General features: G+C 33.7%; 1 protein-coding gene across 1 annotated transcript in view; it reads right to left on the bottom strand.

The window, feature by feature from the left end:
• The window catches only part of LOC139493468 (protein mono-ADP-ribosyltransferase PARP14-like), a 59,956-nt gene extending 41,443 nt beyond the window's left edge, over positions 1–18,513 (bottom strand). The window contains exon 1 of the mRNA XM_071281874.1: positions 18,238–18,513. Within this exon, the coding sequence (XP_071137975.1) occupies positions 18,238–18,427 (190 nt within the window). The 5' untranslated portion in view covers positions 18,428–18,513. The remainder of the gene's footprint in view (positions 1–18,237) is intronic.
• Positions 18,514–24,460: the final 5,947 nt, after the last annotated feature.

Here is a 24,460-nt window from a genome sequence, read left to right as displayed (position 1 = left end):
AAAAGATTACTAAGATTTACGAAAAAAATGGTTAAAAATTGACTATAAAGGGCATTAACTCCTAAAGGGGTCAACTGACCATTTTGGTCATGTTGACTTATTTGTAAATCTTACTTTGCTGAACATTATTGCTGTTTACAGTTTATCTCTATCTATAATAATATTCAAGATAATAGCCAAAAACAGCAAAAATTCCCATAAATTACCAGTTCAGGGGCAGCAACCCAATAACGTGTTGTCGGATTCATCTGAAAATTTGAGGGCAGATAGATCTTGACCTGATAAACAATTTTACCCATTATCAGATTTGCTCTAAATGCTTTGGTTTTTGAGTTATAAGCCAAAAACTGCATTTTACCCCTATGTTCTATTTTTAGCCATGGCGGCCATCTTGGTTGGTTGGCCGGGTCACGCCACAAATTTTTAAAACTAGATACCCCAATGATGATTGTGGCCAAGTTTGGTTTAATTTGGCCCAGTAGTTTCAGAGGAGAAGATTTTGACGACGGACGACGACGGACCACGACGGACGCCGGACGCCAAGTGATGGGAAACAGGTGTTTTTTTTAGGGGTTCGTATGGATAGTAAAACCGGCAATTGTAAGTGTTTTTTTAGGGGTTTTTATGGATAGTAAACCCGTCAATTGTAAGTGTGTTTTTTAGGGGTTCGTGTGGATAGTAAACCCGGCAATTGTAACAAGCCCCTGTGATTGAAGTAAAAATGACTGGTTATTATGCATTCAATACATGTACTTTGCAATTGTTCATTTGTGTGATGCCTGTGATGCTGCTGTCTGTGAAGAAAGAAAGTAAATTTAGAGTTAAGTTACTTCCCTTGTCTAAATTTTCAACCAGGTAAGTTTTCGCTATAATCATGTGATGCTATATGGCAGCCTTTACACATTATATCTCAAAATGGTGCTCATAATGCAGCTTGGGTGGCTTATTTGAGCATACATAAAATAGATTAGAAAATGTTCATTTCCCAAAGTAGAGATCCTATAAAGGGAATCATGATAACTCAGTTACATAATTGATGATAACAAAAGCAACACAGTGTACATGCATATTTATTAGATAAGAGGGTGGTAAAGGGTTATTTTCGTGCAACGTGATCGCCGTTTTTTATTTCACGTTCAGCGTGTTTTTACTTTTTTATTTGACGTTCAGTCGTGCAAGACGGGTGCCTCGTTCAACGTGTTCTGCTTATTTAATTTAACGTGCATCGTGATTTTCAGTCTTATTTTGCGTGCTCGATATTTTCAAATAAAATTCAAACACTTGGCAGGGATCGAGCCGTAAACCAATTAAATCATAAATGTGTATACTAAATCGGGAATATCAAGTAAAACAAAGAGTTAATATATACAAAAAGACAGTGATTCAGTCACAAAAGGTTCACATAAAAGTATTTATTTTTCGTGCAACGTTCATTACAGAAATTATTTCACGTTCAACGTGAACTTATGTCTTATTTCACGTTTTTTCCGTGCAAGTACCCCCCCCCCCCTTTACCACCCTCAGATAATACTAGCACATGTCAAGAATTGGAGCCATCTTCTTCTTCTTCTTCTTCTTTATGTAAATCCCTCCAGTGTTGGAGCACACACAGCTAGCTGTGTTTCCTTAACGGATTAGTTTTTAAAAATGTTATAATATCCACAAGTTATTCCAAATTGTAATGAAATCCTCCACCAGAACGTTGCACATGCACAAAATTTATTTACAGAAATGTACATATTATATACACGGATTACCCATTCATTATCCAGGTTCTGTTTTGTTCAGGTAGATTCCTCCGTTATCCAGGATGTAGATACGGTGATAAAAGTAATGTCTAGTTAAATAAGATCAATTAACTATTTTGGCTGTTGAATTCACTGGATAGAGTTAATGAATTAAAAGGTCTTCATTCATATGGGAGCCAAGAAGTGCAAGCTAAAATACTATGCATTTAGAGGATGCTACAGATGGTTATTTTCTATCTAATGTTGATATCTTTGTTAATAAGCAATGATATATTTTTGCGTTATAAGAGTTAGTTCTACATTGTACTCAAATTTTAAAGTCTTGCACAGTACACACGTTCAGGCTTGTATATATGGTGTATATTATAGTTATGTACATATTATATACACGGATTACCCATTCATTATCCAGGTTCTGTTTTGTTCAGGTAGATTCCTCCGTTATCCAGGATGTAGATACGGTGATAAAAGTAATGTCTAGTTAAATAAGATCAATTAACTATTTTGGCCATATAAATTATGAATGCACAATTACAAAATATTCATAGTTAAATTGAGAATGCATGGAAATGGGGAATATGTACAAAGAGACAACAACCCTACCAAAGAGCAGGTATCATCAGAAAGCCACCAATGTGGTTTCAAAAGCGAGAAAATCCTGCACCCGGAGGTGGTCCTTAGCTGGTCCCTCAATAAAAGTGTGTACTTGTGCAATGAAAGAGGACGTCACACGGAATATGGTTTCCGGTTCCTGTTGTAAAGCAGCACGTTTTTTCACAGCTCACAGATTTTTAGAATTTTAAAGTATTTTAATAGTCTGTTTTCCAGCACTTTTTAGTAAAGTCACTTGTATATATACATTTATCACCCACGCAAACATTTCACAGCCAGGAATTTTATCTTTTATTGTGTACATAAAGGTTCTTATTTCACGCACCTGTATATTTTTGAAAGCCAAAATGGCGGCCACCTTATGAGTTCAAAAACAAATATGAGTTTGGTACAATCTTTAAACTTAGACAAGCATAGTTATTGTGATCTTATCGTCAAGTGAAATAAATAAATGAACTTTGGGATTACTTTTATATTCACTTAGAACAATTTTTACCGACAGTGCCAGCCTGTCTGACGAACTTTTAACTTTTATGCAGAAGTCATACTTTTAACGTTTTTAGAACTTCGTCCACCGTCCAGTTAGCCTTTTATGCATTTTTTATCAATGCCAAGATAGTTTTATTAACTTTTATCAACAACCTACGAATTTTTAACTTTTTAAACGTCATCATGTCACACCTGTCAATTCGATCAAGGAGGACTCGAAGACCAGCACAAGTCTTTACACCCTCCAGGACTCAAATGTGTGTAGAAAATAAAAGTGAAAATATTCATACAAAAAGTTACTCACTGAACAAAAAGAAAGCACCGAAAAAGAAAATTGAAGCTTCAGATAGGGAATTCTCAGTAGTTGCGATTGTTAAAAAGGGCAATTTAGTTATTGAATGTGATGCCGGATTATTTGAGGTTTTCAAAATAGAACTCTATAGACATTTTAATGATCCGTCCTGCACAAAAGTTCACTCTATTACTAAAACTATTGACGAAGAAGGTCTGACAGTAGAAGAAAATATCTCTGTAAAACTAGTCGGCCAAAAAAGGCAACTGTATAAAATCAATCTCTATAATACAACATCTCGTATTCTTGTCAATGGCTCTCAGTTTTTAGAGTTTGTGAAGGTTGACTTACCTAAAGTGTTAGAGACTCTGGATCAAAATCCACTACTTAAGAAAATAAATGAAAGTATCAGAAGTGCATGTTTAGCAGGTCTATCTCAATTAGAAACACCAGTAAACCATAATATTGGTCATGATACACAGCCTGATGAAAATTTGGGAATTTCTTCACCAAAATTAAATAAACTGTCAATCTCTGATATAACCTATAACGAACTAACTGAAGATCTCCAATGTGATCATATTCCGAGGACCCCCGCTCGACTCTCAATCGGTATCTGAAACTCCAGATGTCAGTTGTGTAGAAATGTGTTCTCTATCTATAAACACGTCGCCTATAGACAGATCTACTCCAAGATACAAACTCTGACATATTTTCTAACGACAATCAAATCCTGCTTTCTCCAACAATCTCTGAACTAGCAAAGGATAACGATAATACACTTATTTATGAAAGTCATGGTACTGATGTTACTATATCTGAGCCAAAAAATGCAAGACCAAGTCATTGTAATGTCAATCAACTGTTACATACTGCATCACCATTGCCAATCATTGATAACTCAGAACTCACTATTCTCGAACAACAGTTAAAAAAGAAGGAAAAGGAGTTAGAAAAATGGGAAAAGGAATTGAAAGAACGAGAATACGACCAAAAAGCAGTTGCAAAACAATTAGCTCTCTCCCGTTCGAAAATATTAGCACTGGAAAAACTGTGACTGATTTAGATCATTCAAATAGATTACTCAAATCCCGTTTTCTAATAGAACAAAACAAAAACCAAGAAAACCAATCAAATGAAACATCTCTGAACACTAGTCCGTTGTTAAATCAAGATCATACCTGTAAGTCGTCTCAATACTCAGCAAGTCATCATAATAATTTTCAAAACTCAGACATTCAAACTCAAAAGCTACTTGATACTCAAATGGAATTTCTGCGAATGCAAGCCACTCAGTCAGAAAGGCAGTATGAAGAGGGGGGGCAAGGGGTTTAACTGTTATGCTGTTATGGGGCAATTTAATTCTTTGTTATCTGTTATTTTGAAAATATATTTGCTGTTAGCTGTTATTGTCTTATTCATTGTTAGCTGTTATTGGGCTTTTAGTTTTTTTGTTATCTGTTATTGTGATAATGTATTTGCTGTTAACTGTTATTGAAAATTGGAATGTTAGAATTTTTTTGACAGCCAATATTCGGTAGAAATTGAAGCTCATTGGACATTGGGGTCTACCACTATTAATATGTTGTTTCCGTATTCGGAGAAGGATTTCATTAACATATACCCATTACAGAAGTGAGGTCCAGTATATCTTATGATTATCCTTTGTAATAAATTCCATTTTTTTTTGGAACATGTATTTAGAATTATCTTATTTTTTTGTATGAGGATAATGTTCCTTGTTTCCCGTACCAACATATTAAATCAGAACAATTATTAATATGACAAAAAGGAAAACATATGGCCAGGAATATCTGAAAAGAATCTCAATTAAGGACTATGTCCTTACAACCACTTGAACAGTTAACCTTTTCTATAATATGGTACATTGACTCAGCTCTGTGATTCTTTTCAAAGCAGAACCAAACACATTGTACAATGAAAGTTCCAACCATGAACTGGGTCCCGAAACAGTACATAGCTTATTACAAACAAAGATTTATTTCGTCTTCACTGAGCCATTGCTCCCCTACTAAACTATGTATTCTACTTACTAGTACACTTGGTCCAATCAATAGCCTGATAAAAATTGTTCAAATTGAGCATTTGAAAATAATGGAATAAATTACTTTTGGAGTATCAAAATTGGTTCGAGGTACTTGATAAATTGCATGCTTATAATTGGTGCTTTTGATTTTTCTATCCTATATACTGACAACTTTGCCTCATAGTCTTATTAAGAAAAATTCACACACCTCATTAAATGGGCATTTAGAAAAAGTCAGAATGCGAATATATATATTCAAACTCTTTTAGGTCATTTTTTAGTAGCAACAAACACAAGAACTATGTGAATTGAATACCATAACAGCCCTGAGATTTTTACCAGATATCGTTTTTGTCTCTTTGACATATTCCTCATTTCCATTATCAATTTTATTACACACTACATGTGTGAGTTTCTATAACTGTATAAAAACAAATGCTGAACAAAAGTATTCTATAACAAATAAACAGCTACGACATGAGCACATGATACGCCCGTCGCCCTTTTTGAAATATTCGATATCTTCTCTATGTCATATCAGATATTTATAAAAATTGAAAGGGAGCTTCAGTCAGTATATATAAACAATACACCAAAGTTTCATGCGAACTGCTGAAACATTTTTTGAGTTATTGACCAAAAACTGGAAAATACCACCTTTTTTAATGAACAAAACCCCTTAACTCAATAACATAAAATCTAAAATTAATGAAAATAGAAAGGGAGCTTACAACAATAGCTATAAACAATTCAGCAAAGTTTCATGAGAACTGCTGAAAACGTTTTTGTGTTAATGTCCGAAAACTGGAAGCCCCCCGCCCTTAGTAAAATCTAAAATTTATAAAAATTGAAAGGGAGCTCATGTCAATAGATAGTAACAATTCACCAAAATTCCTTGCAAATTTGTGAAAGGATTTTTGAGATATTATCAAAAAACTGAAAAAAAAACCCACCATTTTTATTGAATAAAACCCCATTACTCAGAAACTTAAAATCTGAAATTTATGAAATACGAAGGGGAGCTCACGTCAATAGATATATACAATTTCCAAAAGTTTTATGCGAATTGGTTAAATAGTGTTGGAGTTAATATTTGACATGTTGACAACATATTCCATAATACGTCCTGTAACAACATATTCCATAATACGTCCTGTAAACGAGCGTATAAAAATATATTGAGTAGTAAACTCATTATAGATACATAATTTTAAAAACATGTTCATAGAAAATGGAATTCCTTACAAAGGATTATACCCATAATAAGAAATACTGCATAGATTTGTCAAGGTTCTGACTTATTTTAATATTTCATTTACTGTTATCTGTTTTTGTCCATTTTAATTCCTTGTTATCTGTTATAAGCCAAATCAATTTGCTGTTTTGCTGTTATTGGGACCCCCCTTGCCCCCCTCTATGAATTTATGTCAAGAATTTGTTCTCTGGAGGTAGAGAAGGTTACAATGAAGCATGAAATTGAAAAGATAAACAATAAACTTTTATCATCAAATAACTTTAATTTACAAAATGTAGCTCAACAACATGTTCATCAAGCTCAACCACATATGAGTCAGCATTTTAACATAGGGAAACCTCCAACTACTGTGCCAGTAATTCATCCTCAGCAGTTTGCACCTACTCTAGGCACCTCTGTTATACGACCATATTTTTTACATGTTCCTAAAGCTCAACCTGGACCAGCGGAAGTCCTCCAAATGCACACTAACCAAAATTTTGGCCCTACAACAAGGAATCATTCACAATTCAACTCTACGTATAACAACAACAATTTACGACAACAGGGAACTCATGTAGAGGCAAAAGCCCACAGAAAGAAGCAAGAAACGAACTTAAAAATCTCTCAGAACGTGCCCGAGAGAGCTGAATTTGTGTCCATAAATAACTTTCAAAACAACCCGTTAGTGAGTGCAGTAGATACGGAATGTGAAACTTCACCCACACATCATTTTTTAGAGAAAGGCCAAACATCAAATCATCCGCCGAGAACTCCAGGAACATCCATAAACAATTGAGTCTTACAACATTGAACATTGAGTGCTTTACATCCAATAAGGCATATTTATTAACTTTAATGAAAACAAATTCTGTAATTGCCATTCAGGAACATTTTCTGTATAATTGTGAAAAATCAAAATTGGAAAAATTCTGTTCTGAAAATAATTGGAGTTGTCTTATAAAGTGTATTGATGATACAGATCCGATTTCTAATTATGCAAAACCGAGAGGTATGGCAGGTACAGCAATGTTATGGTCAAATCAAATAACCGAGAAAATTACTGTTCTGAATGAGGGGAGTCATAGAATTAGTGCAGTGACACTTAGTGATGATATTTTAGATTTTAATTTGTACTGTGTTTATATGCCGTGTCAAAATTATTCCATGGATTTATTTGAAAGTACTTTGGACGAACTAGGTGAAATTATGACAAAGTATAGTAACTCAACAACTATAATATTAGGTGACATGAATGCCAGTGTGATTAGGTCAAAGGGTTATCGCCAAGATAAAGCTTTAAAGTAATTTTTGAATGAGAAACATCTGTCCGTGCCAAAGGACTACCCAGAAGCGCATACATATTACCACCATGGCGGGAAACAATCTTCCCAGATTGATTACATTCTCATATCCTCAACTCAAATAGATAAAATTTCAGATATAAAAGTCATGATAGATGAACCGCTTAACACCTCATCTCATAGGTCAGTTCAGGCAACCTTGTCATGTTTCTTTTCAACAAGAACTACTAAGTCTGGAAAATCGATTTCAACACTGAAGAAAGTGAACTGGAAAAAACTTGACAATGAAAAATATGAACAATTACTTCAACAGAGACTAAGTTATATGTTTATTGATAATAGTATTTTCTCATTTATCGAAATGAGCTGTGAAGAACTTTTTAATATCTTGACTACAACTGCATTTGAATGTGCACCAACAATTTCTGTTGGAAAAAGGAAACGTTCATGGAATTCTGTGCTGCAACAACTCTGTAAACAAAGCAAGGATGCACATTGGAAATGGAAATCTCTGGGGAGTCCGTCTGACATAAATGACCCTGCAAACAGAAAACGTCTCGATATGAAAAGAGAACTTAGAAAACTACAAAGACAATTGAATGCTGAAGAGCGACATTCTCTCTATCAGAACATTATGAAGGCTCATTCTGGTGACAACGCCACATTTTATAAAATTATTCGCCGTCAGAGACAGAGTGGAAAACGCCTACTCGACTGTCTGATCATTGATGATGTTCATTTTGATACACCTGATCTTATTCGTGAGGCATGGACAAATTATTTCACGGACTTATCTACTCCGTCTGAAAAACCGCAAAATCAACAGTACCGTTCTCAAGTTGAGCTAGACCGTATTTTGCTTCAAGACATATTGGAGCATGAAGATGAAAAAACTATTGAAATTGATATTGGAACAATTCAAAAATGTATTTCTAAAATGAAAACGGGAAAAGCTACTGACCAATTTGGAATTTCTGCTGAGCATTTTAAATATGGAGGTGAAAAAACAGCCAAAATACTTACAAACTTGATAAATGAAGCATTCAAATTTAAGCGTGTACCACAGTGTTTCAAAGAAGGTATTGTTTCACCGTTGTTCAAAGGTCATGGGAAACCTATCTGCCTACCAAAATCTTATCGACGTATAACAGTATCTCCTGTTATGGGAAAACTGATGGAATCGGTACATCTCTGTTTAGAGGAACCTAAACTACTAAAGGTACAGAGCAGACTTCAACGTGGCTTTACTGCCGGGGTCAATCCTACTTTTGCAGCACTTCCCCTTACTGAGGCAATCATAGAAGCAAAAGAATTAGGACAAACATTATATACTACTTTTGTTGATGCGTCATCTGCTTTTGATGTTGTTTGGCATGCCTCTCTGCTAAAAAGTATATTTCAAAGTGGAATTTCTGGACAAAGTTGGCAAATCTTAAATGATTGGTACACGAATATGAGCTCTGCAGTTCGATGGGAAGGCAAGTTATCTACTTCGTTTGCTGAACTCCAAGGCGTCCGACAAGGCAGCGTATGGTCTCCCTCTGTCTACAAACTCTTTGTTAATCCGCTAATAAAAAAGTTAGAAAGTGACAGTTTGGGTTTTAAAATTGGAAATGTGTTTGTGGGTACTCCAATGTGTGCAGACGATCTGCTACTTATCTCTTCAAAACCTGATGAACTCCAGACTATGATTAGCTATACTGCCCATTTTGCAGAGACAGAAGAATATAATATAAGTAAAGAAAAAACTAAAGTTATGATATGGAACTCATCTTTAAATTGCAACCTTTGGAATCAAATGGAAAAGTTCCACATTGGCTCAGAAACATTAGAAACTGTAGAAAATTATAAACATATAGGAATTGATAGAGACTCTCGTGAAGTAGAGGCAACAAGAACAATTATTGGAAATCGTCTAAAAACTGCAAGACAGACATCATACGCACTTATGGGCTCTGGACTGCATGGTTTAAATGGACTTAACCCAGAGGTGTCATGTAAACTATGGTCAACGTATGTGGTTCCACGTTTGTTACATTTTTTTTGTATTTGAACTTGAAATTGTAAATCTTAGTGCTAAAGATATTTCCCGCTTAGATATTTTTTGTAATAACTTTCTGAAACAAATTCAAAATCTACCCGCTAGAGCCTCCAATGCTGGAGCTTATTTACTTTTAGATCAATTACCTATTATTGCACTTCTACATAAAAAGATTCTGATAACGTTTGGTACCATAGCTAGAAGTGACTCTGTCGAAAATGATCTTGCTAAGCGTCAACTGTCTACAAAAGGAAAAAACTCGAAAAGCTGGTTTATTAGGGCTGACAAGATTTTGAAACAATATAACTTACCGTGTGCCTCAGAGGTTTTACTTAAACCAGAGACAAAATACAAGTGGAAAATGAAAGTAAAAAAGTGTGTTGATGGCTTTTGGTCCGAAAAACTGTTTACTGAAGCAAAATCAAAACCGTCATTACGGTACTTAAATATCAAAAACTGTAAAATTGGTGTTGTTAATTCTATATGGAAAAGTGCTGGTTCAGAACAAATGTGTATACGTAAAGCCTGTTATAAGATCAAAATGCTTTTGGATACATATATTCTACAGTACCACCGTTCAAAATTTTCAAATGGTCAAAAAACTTCAATTTGTCCGCTATGTGAGGAAGGAACTGAAAATTTAGAACATTTTCTTGTCGTATGCTCTGCCTTAACAAGTATTAGAGACATCTTTATCTCAAAGCTTTATGTAGTTGTTGTACCAAAGATTGGGACTGCCTCATGGACTGACATATGCGTTAGCAACTCGAATATGATACAATTAATCTTGGACTGTAGTCTTTTTGACTGGTACTATGTGTTAAAGAGAAATGACATAAATTTGGTGGAATCAATCACTAGAAGCCTGTGTTACTCGCTCCATGAAAAGCGTAGTGCGCTCCTTGAAAGTAAATAAACATTTAAAAGTAGTAAGGTTTACCAAACTCATAGGCTGTAAATAGATAAAATTGTTTAAAGATAATGTATAGTGACTGGAAACAGATGTAAATATAAGAGGGGGGGCAAGGGGGGTCCCAATAACAGCAAAACAGCAAATTGATTTGGCTTATAACAGATAACAAGGAATTAAAATGGACAAAAACAGATAACAGTAAATGAAATATTAAAATAAGTCAGAACCTTGACAAATCTATGCAGTATTTCTTATTATGGGTATAATCCTTTGTAAGGAATTCCATTTTCTATGAACATGTTTTTAAAATTATGTATCTATAATGAGTTTACTACTCAATATATTTTTATACGCTCGTTTACAGGACGTATTATGGAATATGTTGTTACAGGACGTATTATGGAATATGTTGTCAACATGTCAAATATTAACTCCAACACTATTTAACCAATTCGCATAAAACTTTTGGAAATTGTATATATCTATTGACGTGAGCTCCCCTTCGTATTTCATAAATTTCAGATTTTAAGTTTCTGAGTAATGGGGTTTTATTCAATAAAAATGGTGGGTTTTTTTTTCAGTTTTTTGATAATATCTCAAAAATCCTTTCACAAATTTGCAAGGAATTTTGGTGAATTGTTACTATCTATTGACATGAGCTCCCTTTCAATTTTTATAAATTTTAGATTTTACTAAGGGCGGGGGGCTTCCAGTTTTCGGACATTAACACAAAAACGTTTTCAGCAGTTCTCATGAAACTTTGCTGAATTGTTTATAGCTATTGTTGTAAGCTCCCTTTCTATTTTCATTAATTTTAGATTTTATGTTATTGAGTTAAGGGGTTTTGTTCATTAAAAAAGGTGGTATTTTCCAGTTTTTGGTCAATAACTCAAAAAATGTTTCAGCAGTTCGCATGAAACTTTGGTGTATTGTTTATATATATTGACTGAAGCTCCCTTTCAATTTTTATAAATATCTGATATGACATAGAGAAGATATCGAATATTTCAAAAAGGGCGACGGGCGTATCATGTGCTCATGTCGTAGCTGTTTATTTGTTATAGAATACTTTTGTTCAGCATTTGTTTTTATACAGTTATAGAAACTCACACATGTAGTGTGTAATAAAATTGATAATGGAAATGAGGAATATGTCAAAGAGACAAAAACGATATCTAGTAAAAATCTCAGGGCTGTTATGGTATTCAATTCACATAGTTCTTGTGTTTGTTGCTACTAAAAAATGACCTAAAAGAGTTTGAATATATATATTCGCATTCTGACTTTTTCTAAATGCCCATTTAATGAGGTGTGTGAATTTTTCTTAATAAGACTATGAGGCAAAGTTGTCAGTATATAGGATAGAAAAATCAAAAGCACCAATTATAAGCATGCAATTTATCAAGTACCTCGAACCAATTTTGATACTCCAAAAGTAATTTATTCCATTATTTTCAAATGCTCAATTTGAACAATTTTTATCAGGCTATTGATTGGACCAAGTGTACTAGTAAGTAGAATACATAGTTTAGTAGGGGAGCAATGGCTCAGTGAAGACGAAATAAATCTTTGTTTGTAATAAGCTATGTACTGTTTCGGGACCCAGTTCATGGTTGGAACTTTCATTGTACAATGTGTTTGGTTCTGCTTTGAAAAGAATCACAGAGCTGAGTCAATGTACCATATTATAGAAAAGGTTAACTGTTCAAGTGGTTGTAAGGACATAGTCCTTAATTGAGATTCTTTTCAGATATTCCTGGCCATATGTTTTCCTTTTTGTCATATTAATAATTGTTCTGATTTAATATGTTGGTACGGGAAACAAGGAACATTATCCTCATACAAAAAAATAAGATAATTCTAAATACATGTTCCAAAAAAAAATGGAATTTATTACAAAGGATAATCATAAGATATACTGGACCTCACTTCTGTAATGGGTATATGTTAATGAAATCCTTCTCCGAATACGGAAACAACATATTAATAGTGGTAGACCCCAATGTCCAATGAGCTTCAATTTCTACCGAATATTGGCTGTCAAAAAAATTCTAACATTCCAATTTTCAATAACAGTTAACAGCAAATACATTATCACAATAACAGATAACAAAAAAACTAAAAGCCCAATAACAGCTAACAATGAATAAGACAATAACAGCTAACAGCAAATATATTTTCAAAATAACAGATAACAAAGAATTAAATTGCCCCATAACAGCATAACAGTTAAACCCCTTGCCCCCCCTCATATAAAGTAACAAAATTTTACTGGATGAACTCCAGGTTCTCCTGATAGAGGAGGGATCTACAGAAGGTAACAGGTAACACTAAGCTCCTAAACAAGTAAATGAACTCAAATTTATAAAAAAAAAATCGGCATTCCAACTGTGATGCTCCTCTTTCCGATTTGTTTCTTTATTCGCATGGGACTGAATTCTCATACAGGAGCTTCTTGAAGAGAACACAAAAGAATTTTTTCAGCTTGCATTATTTTAGATGATCACGGTCCTGCTGATGAATAATTCAGTGGCGGATCCAGAGGAGGGGGGTAGCCCTCCCCCCTTTTTCTTGGACTTTTTTTTCAACGGTAAAATGATTAATTAGACTAGACTTCGTGAACTTTGACATTTCCCGTGTACTATATATTTAATTTTCATACGACAATTCTTTACTTATATTTTGTAATTTACTGATTGTCAGTCATGTGATTCGCTATGATGTCATCATGGAGTTGACAAGTGCGTCGAAAAAAATGTCGCTCAGTCATTTTGAAATTCAAATTACAGTAACACATTGCTCAGGGTGAGGATGACAAATTCAATCATGACACCTTCAAAGCGACACAGAATTGAGCAAGAACGTATATATTGACTTCTTTTTCACTATTCCACCAAACAAAGTTATATACTCTATAGACTATTACACTCTCATGAAAAAAAAATTCCACAGCAATATTATTTACCTACGAAAACATGTTTAAACCCAAACGCCCTAGCCTATTTTAAAATAACATAGCTGAATAATGATCCCCAGTCAGTATAATCCCTAGATAGATTTAAAGACTAAGGCACTAACCATTTGATTTAAGGAGGCAGTCTAGCTTAGATATTTGAGAGAGAAAAAAATTGACTGATTTTTGCCGGAAACAAAAATTCTGGACGTATCTGGATTGAAAACAATAAACTTGTCCACTTTTTTGCTATAAGAAACAAACATTTCCAACAGAATTATTAAGCATTAAATGAACATGATGAATAAAAACGGGCGTACTTTTTTTTAGTGGCCGGGGTTTGTGTGTCAGACCGGAATGTCTGTTTCGCCGAACTGATATATTGAATACTTTTTTCAAGACCAGACTACAACCTGCATGCCTGCTGGCCTTAATGTCTCCATTTGTCGACCGTCATTCATAAATTCGTTGTCATTTCAGATTCATTCGTAGCCTTTGATTGATTTGGAACCCCTCACTTCCCTTAATTTTGTTGGGTGAAAATTGCGTGTTTGTCTTTTTTTAACTCGTGTCGGTCGTAATGTAAATTTTATCGAATCTGTGAGGTTACGCTAACTAAACATACAACAGACGGGAATTGTCTAAGTCCTTTTTTTACTTACAAGTCCCACATCAAGTATATTCGTACATAACTTTGCATCCATACAATCATTTTATGAAAGACAATTAATAGGGAGAATACAGCATCGAAAATATTCAGCCCTTACACTTTACAGCAACTACAAATATACATGTGACGTCCCACGCCAGGAACCGTTTAAAATACTATCCTTTTATGATAGACAATTAATAGAGAATACAGCATCGAAAATTTCCAGCCCTTACACTTTACAGCAACTACAAATATACATGTCCCACGCCAGCAACCGTTTAAAAAGTCATATTACACTTATTTTTTATTTTTTTTTGCTCATAAAAGGTTCAAAAATTTTCGCCTCGCTCCGCTTGCCGATCTTTAAAAACTTGGCTCCCCCTTTCCAAAATCCTGGAACCGCCCCTGGAAAAAATCAAAGTTTGGTGACTGTGTTAAACGCATCTTTCTCATAGAACTTAATGATAAAAGAAACACTGATACGATCAAGTCTGCCTCATACCTTGACTTGTATCTTAAAATTTGACAATAAGGGACGGATGAGAGCACAATTTTTCAACAAAAGAGTGATTTGTTTTTAGCTTCACAACTGCGAACTTTCTATTTCTTTGCAACCACATTTAAAGTCACTTCTAAACCCAATGATAGACTGGAACCATACACAACTTTGAAGACACACTTACAAGTACGCGCAACAAGTGTAGAGAGCTAATACCGTATAAAGGGTTTTTTTTCGCGGGGTGTAAACTTTCGCGGATAGAACATGTACAATGTCTCCAAAAAAAAGGTTTACTTTGTCCATTTTTCACATAAATCAGCTTTGGAAGCTTGAGTTAATAAAAATACCCCCAAAAATACCAAGCCCTGTTTTTATATATATATATTTCTCCTTCAAAAAACTCTCTTAAGAATATAATCAAGAGTGGTGGATATTTTACATTGGACCCGGAATAAAAAAAACAATGAATTTTCATTGGTGAATAAAAAAACCACTAGGAATTATCATCCTCCGGATAAGGTTCACTTGCGGAATCAAACCACTGTTACACATGCAAACCTCCACTATGTCTTTGAACATTCTACAAAATATTAAAGCTGTGTGACTGTCTCAAAAACGGTAGGAGGAGATAGCCGGACAAACCACGATCTCTTTATGCAGCTAGCGAAAAAACCTGAACTTGTGCAATGCCAAGATACATGCAGGTATCGACAAATTGTTGATCCATGAAATTGCACATATGTTTATAACAATAATATTTAGTTTGCTTTTAATTTACTGATAGCAAAATCAATATTAATATCAATAAAAACGATATTCAAAGATCTAATTACAGTTTTGAATTGGTAACCTTTTAGAATAAGTTTATTTAAATGATCGATAATTCAACCTGGATCGTTTCTTATTTCTGGGCATGGTAAAAATTATCTCTGTAATGATGAGGAAGTGCTATCCCGTTTGAAATTAATTATCTACAGGTACAACCAAACTTCAAAACCAAAACTTTATATCTCTGGAAGAATTCATTAAAGGTTTTAAGTAATTTGTGGTAACGAAATCTCTGAGTTGATAATTTACCAGTAATACAGATTAAGTTCATTAATGTCGAAAACGTCACACAATACGCGCGCATAGCGAACGAGTGGTGAAGTATAAACATCATAAAATCTTGAAGATGGTGACAAAGGAACATCACCATCCCAAAAAGAATCAAAGTATTGAAGTACTGAACATCGGATGACCACAAGTTCTTGTGGATGGTCAAATGCAATTGTCTCAGAAAAAAAAATCACATATCTCTTTACCTGAAACTGAGGTTTATGTACAGATATATATTTTTTTTTTCTGAGACTAGTTCGTGCTTGGATGATGAATAAATGACAGGAAATTCAACGTCACCGTAATAACTATTATATTGTGGAGAAACAAATCAGTTCGATACACTGATTTGTTGTTATATATTATATTAAAATAACAGTTACATTACTGTATATATGATTTCCATCCATTTGTATATATCATTCCATCCTACTACTCTTATAATAGTGCAATGCAAGTGCATGGTGGACACTTTTCTGTAAAAAAATCTACTTTTCTAAAAGATGGGATACGAGAAGGCATTTATATTTTCCCGCAAAAACAATTACAGAGTAACTGGTCCTTGTCGGTATTGTCACAAACGTTCTTGAGATATTCTTCCGCATGCTTTAACACAATTGATCGGTTCGTGTGCAAAAAAAAGTAAGTACACAACAAACCAATCTAATTAAAAACCGATCTCTCATCGCTCCTGTTTCTGATATGTCGCGCGATGAGAGATCGGTTTTTAATTAGATTGACAACAAACCCAAAACTAATTTACATAATGGAAATCTAGGCGATAACAATACATCGGAATGACCTCAAGGTCATCGCGATGTAAACATTAACAATAGGGAACGAAAACTTTTCTCTTTTGTCGTAAATTTTAGTGTGTAGTTTCTCGTGTAAAACTGAAAAATCTTAATCAAGGAAAAAACAGTTATAACATTAATATATATATATATATATATATATACAACTCGTCTTAACATCAACCCAACAATGTTAGATCTGTAAATTTGCTTTCGCAAATTTTTGGTTCTTCCCTCGCCGGGATTCGAACCCATGCTACTGTGATATCGTGACACCAAATCGCCTGCACTGCAGCCGTCCCGCTAGACCACACGACCACCTGGTAATATATTACTATTACCGTTTATACTTTGATTTTTTTTAAAGTTAATTCTTTTTGGTAAATTTCGGCAGTATATTTAGAAAATTATTGATTATTTAACGACAAAATACTGTCATCAAGAATTAGATAACGGTAAGTGTTGTTGTTGATGTAATTTTAACGGGTCTTTTCTGAGTTTGGTCATAAACTGTAATTCATAACAGTACAAAACAAGTCTGCTATAAGGGGAGCACAATTATTGCCCATAGGAATACACGACCAAGAATACATACACTCTGTCCAGCGATACACTTTGTTGCCGAAACGTACATAATGTTATCAAGGAGAAAATTAACAGCTTCAATCATCATCACAACTCCAGTAAGTGAATCTAGCATAATTTTTTTATATACCTTTCTCATTAGAGAAGAAGGCTTTAAATGAGTTGCAGCGTACACATTTGCATTCAGATTTACCAAACGACCATTTATTCAAATAGGCAAAATTTTTGTTTGATAAGATGGTGTAGAAGTGTAGTGTAAAGAGTTGAAAAGTCAAAACTTTCAACAGAATCAGAAGGACCATCAAAAACACGTAGTTTATATTATCTAGATCTATAACATCCAAAGATTTTTTACACTCCAAAAATAGTTTGTTTCACTATTCATGCTATTTTCATATATTTTATTACAAAATTTAATGATAAGTTCTCTGATAGTAGTTTATGAACTAGTTAAAAGCACATGCAGTCACTGAATATTTTACATGATTTGTTTTAGTTAAATTCCCACCCCCATTTGGTCCTCTGAAAAAGCGCTTATGAAGTACCCTAAAAAATGCCGTGAATTGAGTAATTTTAAAAAACGTTAACTTTAATTATGCTTCCTGTTAATTTCGTAAGTTTTCTTTAAAATGTGATGGTCAATTGCATGGTCACTGCACAAGTATTTGCATTATCATTTCAGCGAAAATCGATAAAGATCAAGGAGGAGGAAATATAATGAATGATCCAGGAAGTTCAATAGAACATATAGATATTAATATAAGATTTCAGGCTCCACAAGACCGTTTTTTATTGAAAGCATTGAAGAAATTATATTTACTAATTTAAAACATTAATTTTGAGAAAACTTTGTATTTCTGTATAAAACAAATTGATTTCACACTAAAACGAAAGTAGAAAAAATAAAATATTAAATTTTCTTTGATCTAGAATAGATAGATACTATTTTGTATGAAATGTAACTCAGAAACATTACCTTCTATTGTAAAAAACTGAACTATCCATTCCTGATTTTTGAAATCATAGTTTTCTGTTCGAGTTGCTCTAGTTCCTCTCCATGCGTTTGTAAAAGTCTGTCTTACGTCATTAAAAGCAGTTTCTCTGTTAAAACCTTTGACCATAATACACTTTTCACATATTTTCTGTCGTAATTCAGCATTGCTCATCTTAGCTTCAGGACTGATTAACTTCAAATCAGCCGGACCAAGGTACGGACTTCCTACTTTCACTTTCGTTTTAATACACTACCTATTATATTAGAATGAATTTGAGAAAATATCAATTTACTAGGAATTTAAGAAAATTTGAGATTTCAGATTCGCTCCATTGTGTCGGAACATTTAAATACCATAGTCCTGAAAATATTGTGACAGCATATAATCGGATTTATATTAGTTAGATAAAATATCAAAACAGTTAAAAAGTAATAAATCTAATGCACCCAAAGTTGATCAAAATATTATATCATCTATCAATGATATGAAAAAGGATAACGATAGACTACAAAACGAGTTGATTGAAGTTCAATTGAAATCAATGTGTAACAATCTTATTTTCTATAACATTCTTGAAACTACAGATGAAGACTGTCCTGAAACAATCAACGCGTTTTGCCATGAAAAACTTAAAATCGAGAATTCTGCTAGATTACATATTACAGATGCATACCGTTTGGGCAAAAAGGGTGAACAGATTAGACCTATTCTTGCAAAATTTGCTTCATTTGATAGTCGAGATCTAGTGAAAAAAAGTGCTAAAAATTTGAAAGATTCGAATTACGGAATTTCGGAGCAGTTGCCAGTAGAGATACAAAAACGCAGGAAAGCAAAACTACCGACACTGAAGCGACTACGCGATGAAAATATCAAAGCCTATTTTGTGAGAGATAAAATTTACGTTGGTGGAAAAGAATACGTTCCATAGGATCCGTTCAGAGAACAATTTGAAAACTTGAAATGTTTGTGCTGGAATGTCCATGGATTCAACTCGATCTATAATGACAACGAATTTTTGAATTTAGTAAATAGCTATGATGTTCTTTTATTTGTGAAACTTGGTTAAGTGATAATAACATAGTAGAAATAGATGGTTTTGTAAATATATCTTGCATTAATCGTAGCACTAATATAGGTACAAGAAATGAAGGTGGAATTGCTATTTATTGTAAACATTTTTTATGTAGTGGTATCTCGATAGAAAGAAAATTACACTGTGGTATTGTCCTTATCAATTGAATAAACAATTTTTTACCATTGCTAATGATATATATATATGCTTTTCCTACATTCCACATGAAAAATCAAAGTATTATCAGATCTGTGACAGCGATTTTCATGAAATTATTGAAAACATTGTTCTTGAATATAAAGAGAGGGGATCAGTATTTGTATGTGGGGATCTGAATAGTCGAGTAGGTGAACTTAATGATGTTTTGTGTGATGATAATTTAGATAAATATGTCGAGAGCGTTTAGCACGTAGAAAACCGTTATAACATTCAAAGTAGACGTTCATTGGACAAATGTGTGAACTCTTTTGGTCGTAAGCTTATTCAACTTTGCTATACTACTGGACTTACTGTCGCCAATGGTAGACTTGGTGACGATTCAGATGGAGAGTTTACTTTTTGTACAAGTAGAGGACGAAGCGTGAACGATTACTTACTTGTATCACCGATCGACAATAAACTTATTAGTTACTTTAACGTGTTGCAATTTAATGAATTCTCTGATCATTCGCCCTTATTTTTCAACTTAATTTTTCAAACAATCGTCACCAGAACAAAACCCACAAGCTACACAAGTATATCAAATGGTATTCAAATAAGAAAAGTGATTACATGGAAGTCTTACAAACAGAGCGTAGTGCGTTGTTCTCGTTGGTAGACAACATCTCTTCTAACTCGATTTGAATACAGCTGTAGGGGAAATCACTCGTATATTATATGACAGTGCTTTTAAAATTTTTGGCCGATCAGTCCTAATTAAAGAGGAAAATAATAATACAGATAGAAAAAACAATGATTGGTTTGACGAAAAGTGTAAATCAGAGCGTCATATTTTTCACCAAGTCCGAAACTTCTTTTTTCGACACCCCACTGATGTTAATAGGCAATCGTATATAGATGCTAGAAATCGATTCAACAGAATAAAACGGCAAGCCCAAGTTAACTATAAACGGCGAATGGGTATTGAACTTTGTGATATTGCAAAAACTGATCCACGAAAGTTTTGGTCCACTATTAGACCTACGAAAAGAACACGATGCACAGTTGAAAATGATGTTATGTTAAAACATTTCGAAAGAATTCTCGGCGAAAATCCACCCGATCTTTGTGATGAAGTATTGAACTTAATAAATAATGAACATTTTGAAAATATAGGCATAGATATTCTAGACACTGAAATTACTGAAGATGAAATTGTGAAGTCGATTAAAAAACTAAAATTGAACAAAAGCGCGGGAGATGACCAAATTATTAGCGAAATGTTTGCTGCAAGTCCAATATTTTTTGCTCCAATTCTAAATAAACTTTTCAACTATACTTTTGAAAGTGGAACTTTTCCTGATGCTTGGGCAGATGGTATTGTTATTGCTGTTCCTAAGAGTGGAGATTTGACCGATCCAAATAACTATCGACCAATTGTTTTAGTGAGTGTCTTATCAAAACTGTTCACGTCTATCCTAACTACTCGATTACTAGAATGGTCCGAAGACGAAGATAAACTAATCGACAATCAATTTGGCTTTCGTCCTGGACATTCAACTATTGATGCTATTTTTGTTTTACATGGTATAATTGTACATATTCTTCAACAAAAAGCTAAACTATACTGTGCTTTCGTTGACTTTCGAAAAGCGTTCGATAAATTAAGCAGGAGAATTTTGATTTATAAATTACTTCGCAGTGGAGTCAGCAGTAAATTTGTGGCCATAATTAAATCAATTTATACGTCTGTGCGTCTCCGAGTAAGATCTGGTGGACTTCTTTCTGATGCCTTTGACAATTTGTTAGGAGTGAAACAAGGCGAACCTTTATCTCCTTTATTATTCCTCTATTTTATTAACGATATTATTGAAGATATAACTGTCACAGATAATGAAGATGTAGTGAACCTGAACGGTCTTTTAATTTATTTGATACTTTTTGCAGACGACACTGTCTTATTTGCCAAATCTGCCAAACTTCTTCAACAGCTACTTGACAAACTATCCAAATACTGTAGAAAATGGAACATAGAAGTTAACACTGATAAAACTAAAATAGTTGTGTTCAGAAATGGATGGCAACCTGTAAACAATCATTTTATGTATAATAATCAAGAACTTCAAATCGTAAATTCATACGTTTACCTTGGAATGTTGCTGCACTTTAACGGGAAATTCTTACACACGCAAAAACGACTATCACAACAAGGATCAAGAGCTCTTTCCTCACTCTTAAAATGTTTAGATAATATTTACATTTCTACAAAGCAACAATGTCTTCTTTATGACAGTATGGTTGGATCGGTACTGAACTATTCTTCCGAAATATGGGGTTTTCACCGTGCCAACGACATAGAAATTATTCATAACCGTTTTTGTAGGTTTGTTTTAAAATTAGGTAAACGTGCTCCTATTAGTTTTCTTTGTGGCGAGCTTGGTCAGCTACCTATGTATGTTTTGAGAAAACAATTAATCTTAAAATATTGGTTACGTATTGTTATATATAAACCAGCTTTTGTATATGATGTATATAAAATTTTGTATGACGATGCAAATCATGGTAAAATTAATTGGGCATCTAATGGGCGTGATTTTTTATTTAGTCTTGGAATGAACCATATTTGGATTGATCAGAATAATATTGATATATCGTTTGATGTTATAAAGACACGCATTAAAGATTAATATCTACAAATATGGTCAGCAGATATATGTGACTGTGAGAAATTAAGTGTGTATAGAAGTATAAAGTTTGATTTTTGTCTTGAGAATTATTTTAGCTACATTAATAATATTAACATTCTTACAAAACTACGAAGTGGTACATTGAAACTTAATGTTGAAAGTTGGTCGCTTCTCTGATATACCAAGAGAAATGCGTCTTTGTGTATGTTGTAACATGCAATGTGTTGAGAATGAATTCCATTTTGTATTGGTATGTCCAGCATATAGGGCAATTAGAATATTGTTTTTGCCACGCTATTATTGTTCATGGCCTACTATTTTCAAACTATCTTGTTTGTTGAAAGCTAATTCTAGATCTTTAACAATTAAGCTCTGTAACTATTTGAAGAGTGCATGGAAAGCTAGATCTGATATTATTGGTTAGCTACAACATGTATGTTATTATTGTATTGTTCTCTGTTACCAGTCTTTTGTCACATTATGTATATATTATGTATTGCAATAGCATGTTATATATGCTTTTGCAAATAAAATATTCATTCATATATGCAATGCCTTTTTCAAGTTTGTATTGTTCATGTTGTTTAATGATAATAATAATAAATATAAATCAATTGCTTTAAAAAAGCAATTGTAGGGGGTCTTTCCCCCTTTAAAATTAATTGAGTTGGGGGTGGGGGGGGGGGGGTATTTGTTTGTTTGTTTGTTTGTTTGTTTGTTTGTTTCTGTATGGGGTCTATATTATTGTTACCGGAGAAGTTTCATGTTTAGTTTGGAAAGTTTTTCTTTTATTTTAGGTACAGCGCGCGCGCCACATCACGTGACACGGGTTTATAATAACGAAAAGATAGTCTTTTTATTCCTTTTTAGGTGGGGACTTTGAACAGACAACATGTATAGAGACGGAATGCACACAATGTAATTTCTTTTGTCATTGTAGGAAATTGACATTTTGATGACGGGTCACAAACAGTGCATGATTTGGATTTATTTGATCCGGTGTAACTTTAAAACACATTTATTGATTATTTTCTGATAATGTACATTTTTCAGCACCTGTTTGTAACACAGATTAGTATTTCAATCTCGGAGCGGACATTTTATTGTAGGCTTTTACTGAAATTTACGGACCTAGCAAGCAATTTTTACGGCATTGCAATTTTTTTTCTCTAGGAAAAGCTTTGAGAGATATCTGCACCAAATTTTTTTACAAACTTTTAGTACATGTATGCCCTGCTGACTGCAAATTTTGAGGTCGATTGTATTTGTAGTTTCAGAGTACATGTGGATTTTTTTTTCAGAAGTGACGCAAGAACAATATTAAATTTCAATTTTTCATGAAACATGATTGATTGATCATGAAACATGATTGATTGATCATGATCATGATTGATTGATCATGATCATGATTGATTGATTGATTTATTGATTAGTTGGTTGGTTGGTAAAACACGTTGGATAGGGCCAATTCAAACAGCGAAAAAGAAACAAAAAAGATCTTGGACCCTATATTAAACACACGAGACGGAAACATGATTGATTGATTGGTTGGTTGGTTGGTTGGTTGGTTGGTTGGTTGGTTGGTTGGTTGGTTGGTTGGTTAAACACGTTGGATAGGGCCAATTGAAACAGCGAAAAAGAAACAAAGAAGATCTTGGACCCTATATTAAACACACGAGACGAGACGGAAACTTGATTGATTGATCATGATTGATTGATTGATTGATTGATTGATTGATTGATTGATTGATTGATTGATTGGTTGGTTGGTTGGTTGGTTGGTTGGTTGGTTAAACACGTTGGATAGGGCCAATTGAAACAGCGAAAAAGAAACAAAGAAGATCTTGGACCCTATATTAAACACACGAGACGAGACGGAAACATGATTGATTGATCATGAATGATTGATTGATTGATTGATTGATTGATTGATTGATTGATTGATTGATTGATTGATTGATTGATTGGTTAGTTGGTTGGTTGGTTAAACACGTTGGAAAGGGTCAATTGAAACAGCGAAAAAGAAACAAAGGAGATCTTGAACCCTATATTAAACACATGAGACGGAAACATGATTGATTGATTGATTAATCATGATCATGATTGGTTGATTGATCATGATCATGATTTGTTGATTGATCATTATTGATTGATCATGATTGGTTGGTTGGTTGGTTGGTTGGTTGGCAAACACACATAAAATTCTTCAAGTCGTGCCCCAAATCACATATGTACATGACCTTGACCTTTGATCTTGTGACCTTTGTCAAGGTCATTGCTTCACAATGTCATTGCAAAAGACCATAT

Source organism: Mytilus edulis, chromosome 10 (assembly GCF_963676685.1).
Source record: "Mytilus edulis chromosome 10, xbMytEdul2.2, whole genome shotgun sequence".
Classification (NCBI taxonomy): Eukaryota; Metazoa; Mollusca; class Bivalvia; order Mytilida; family Mytilidae; genus Mytilus; species Mytilus edulis.
Note: the sequence above shows the minus strand (reverse complement) of the source record. Positions and strands in the feature narration are given on the sequence as shown.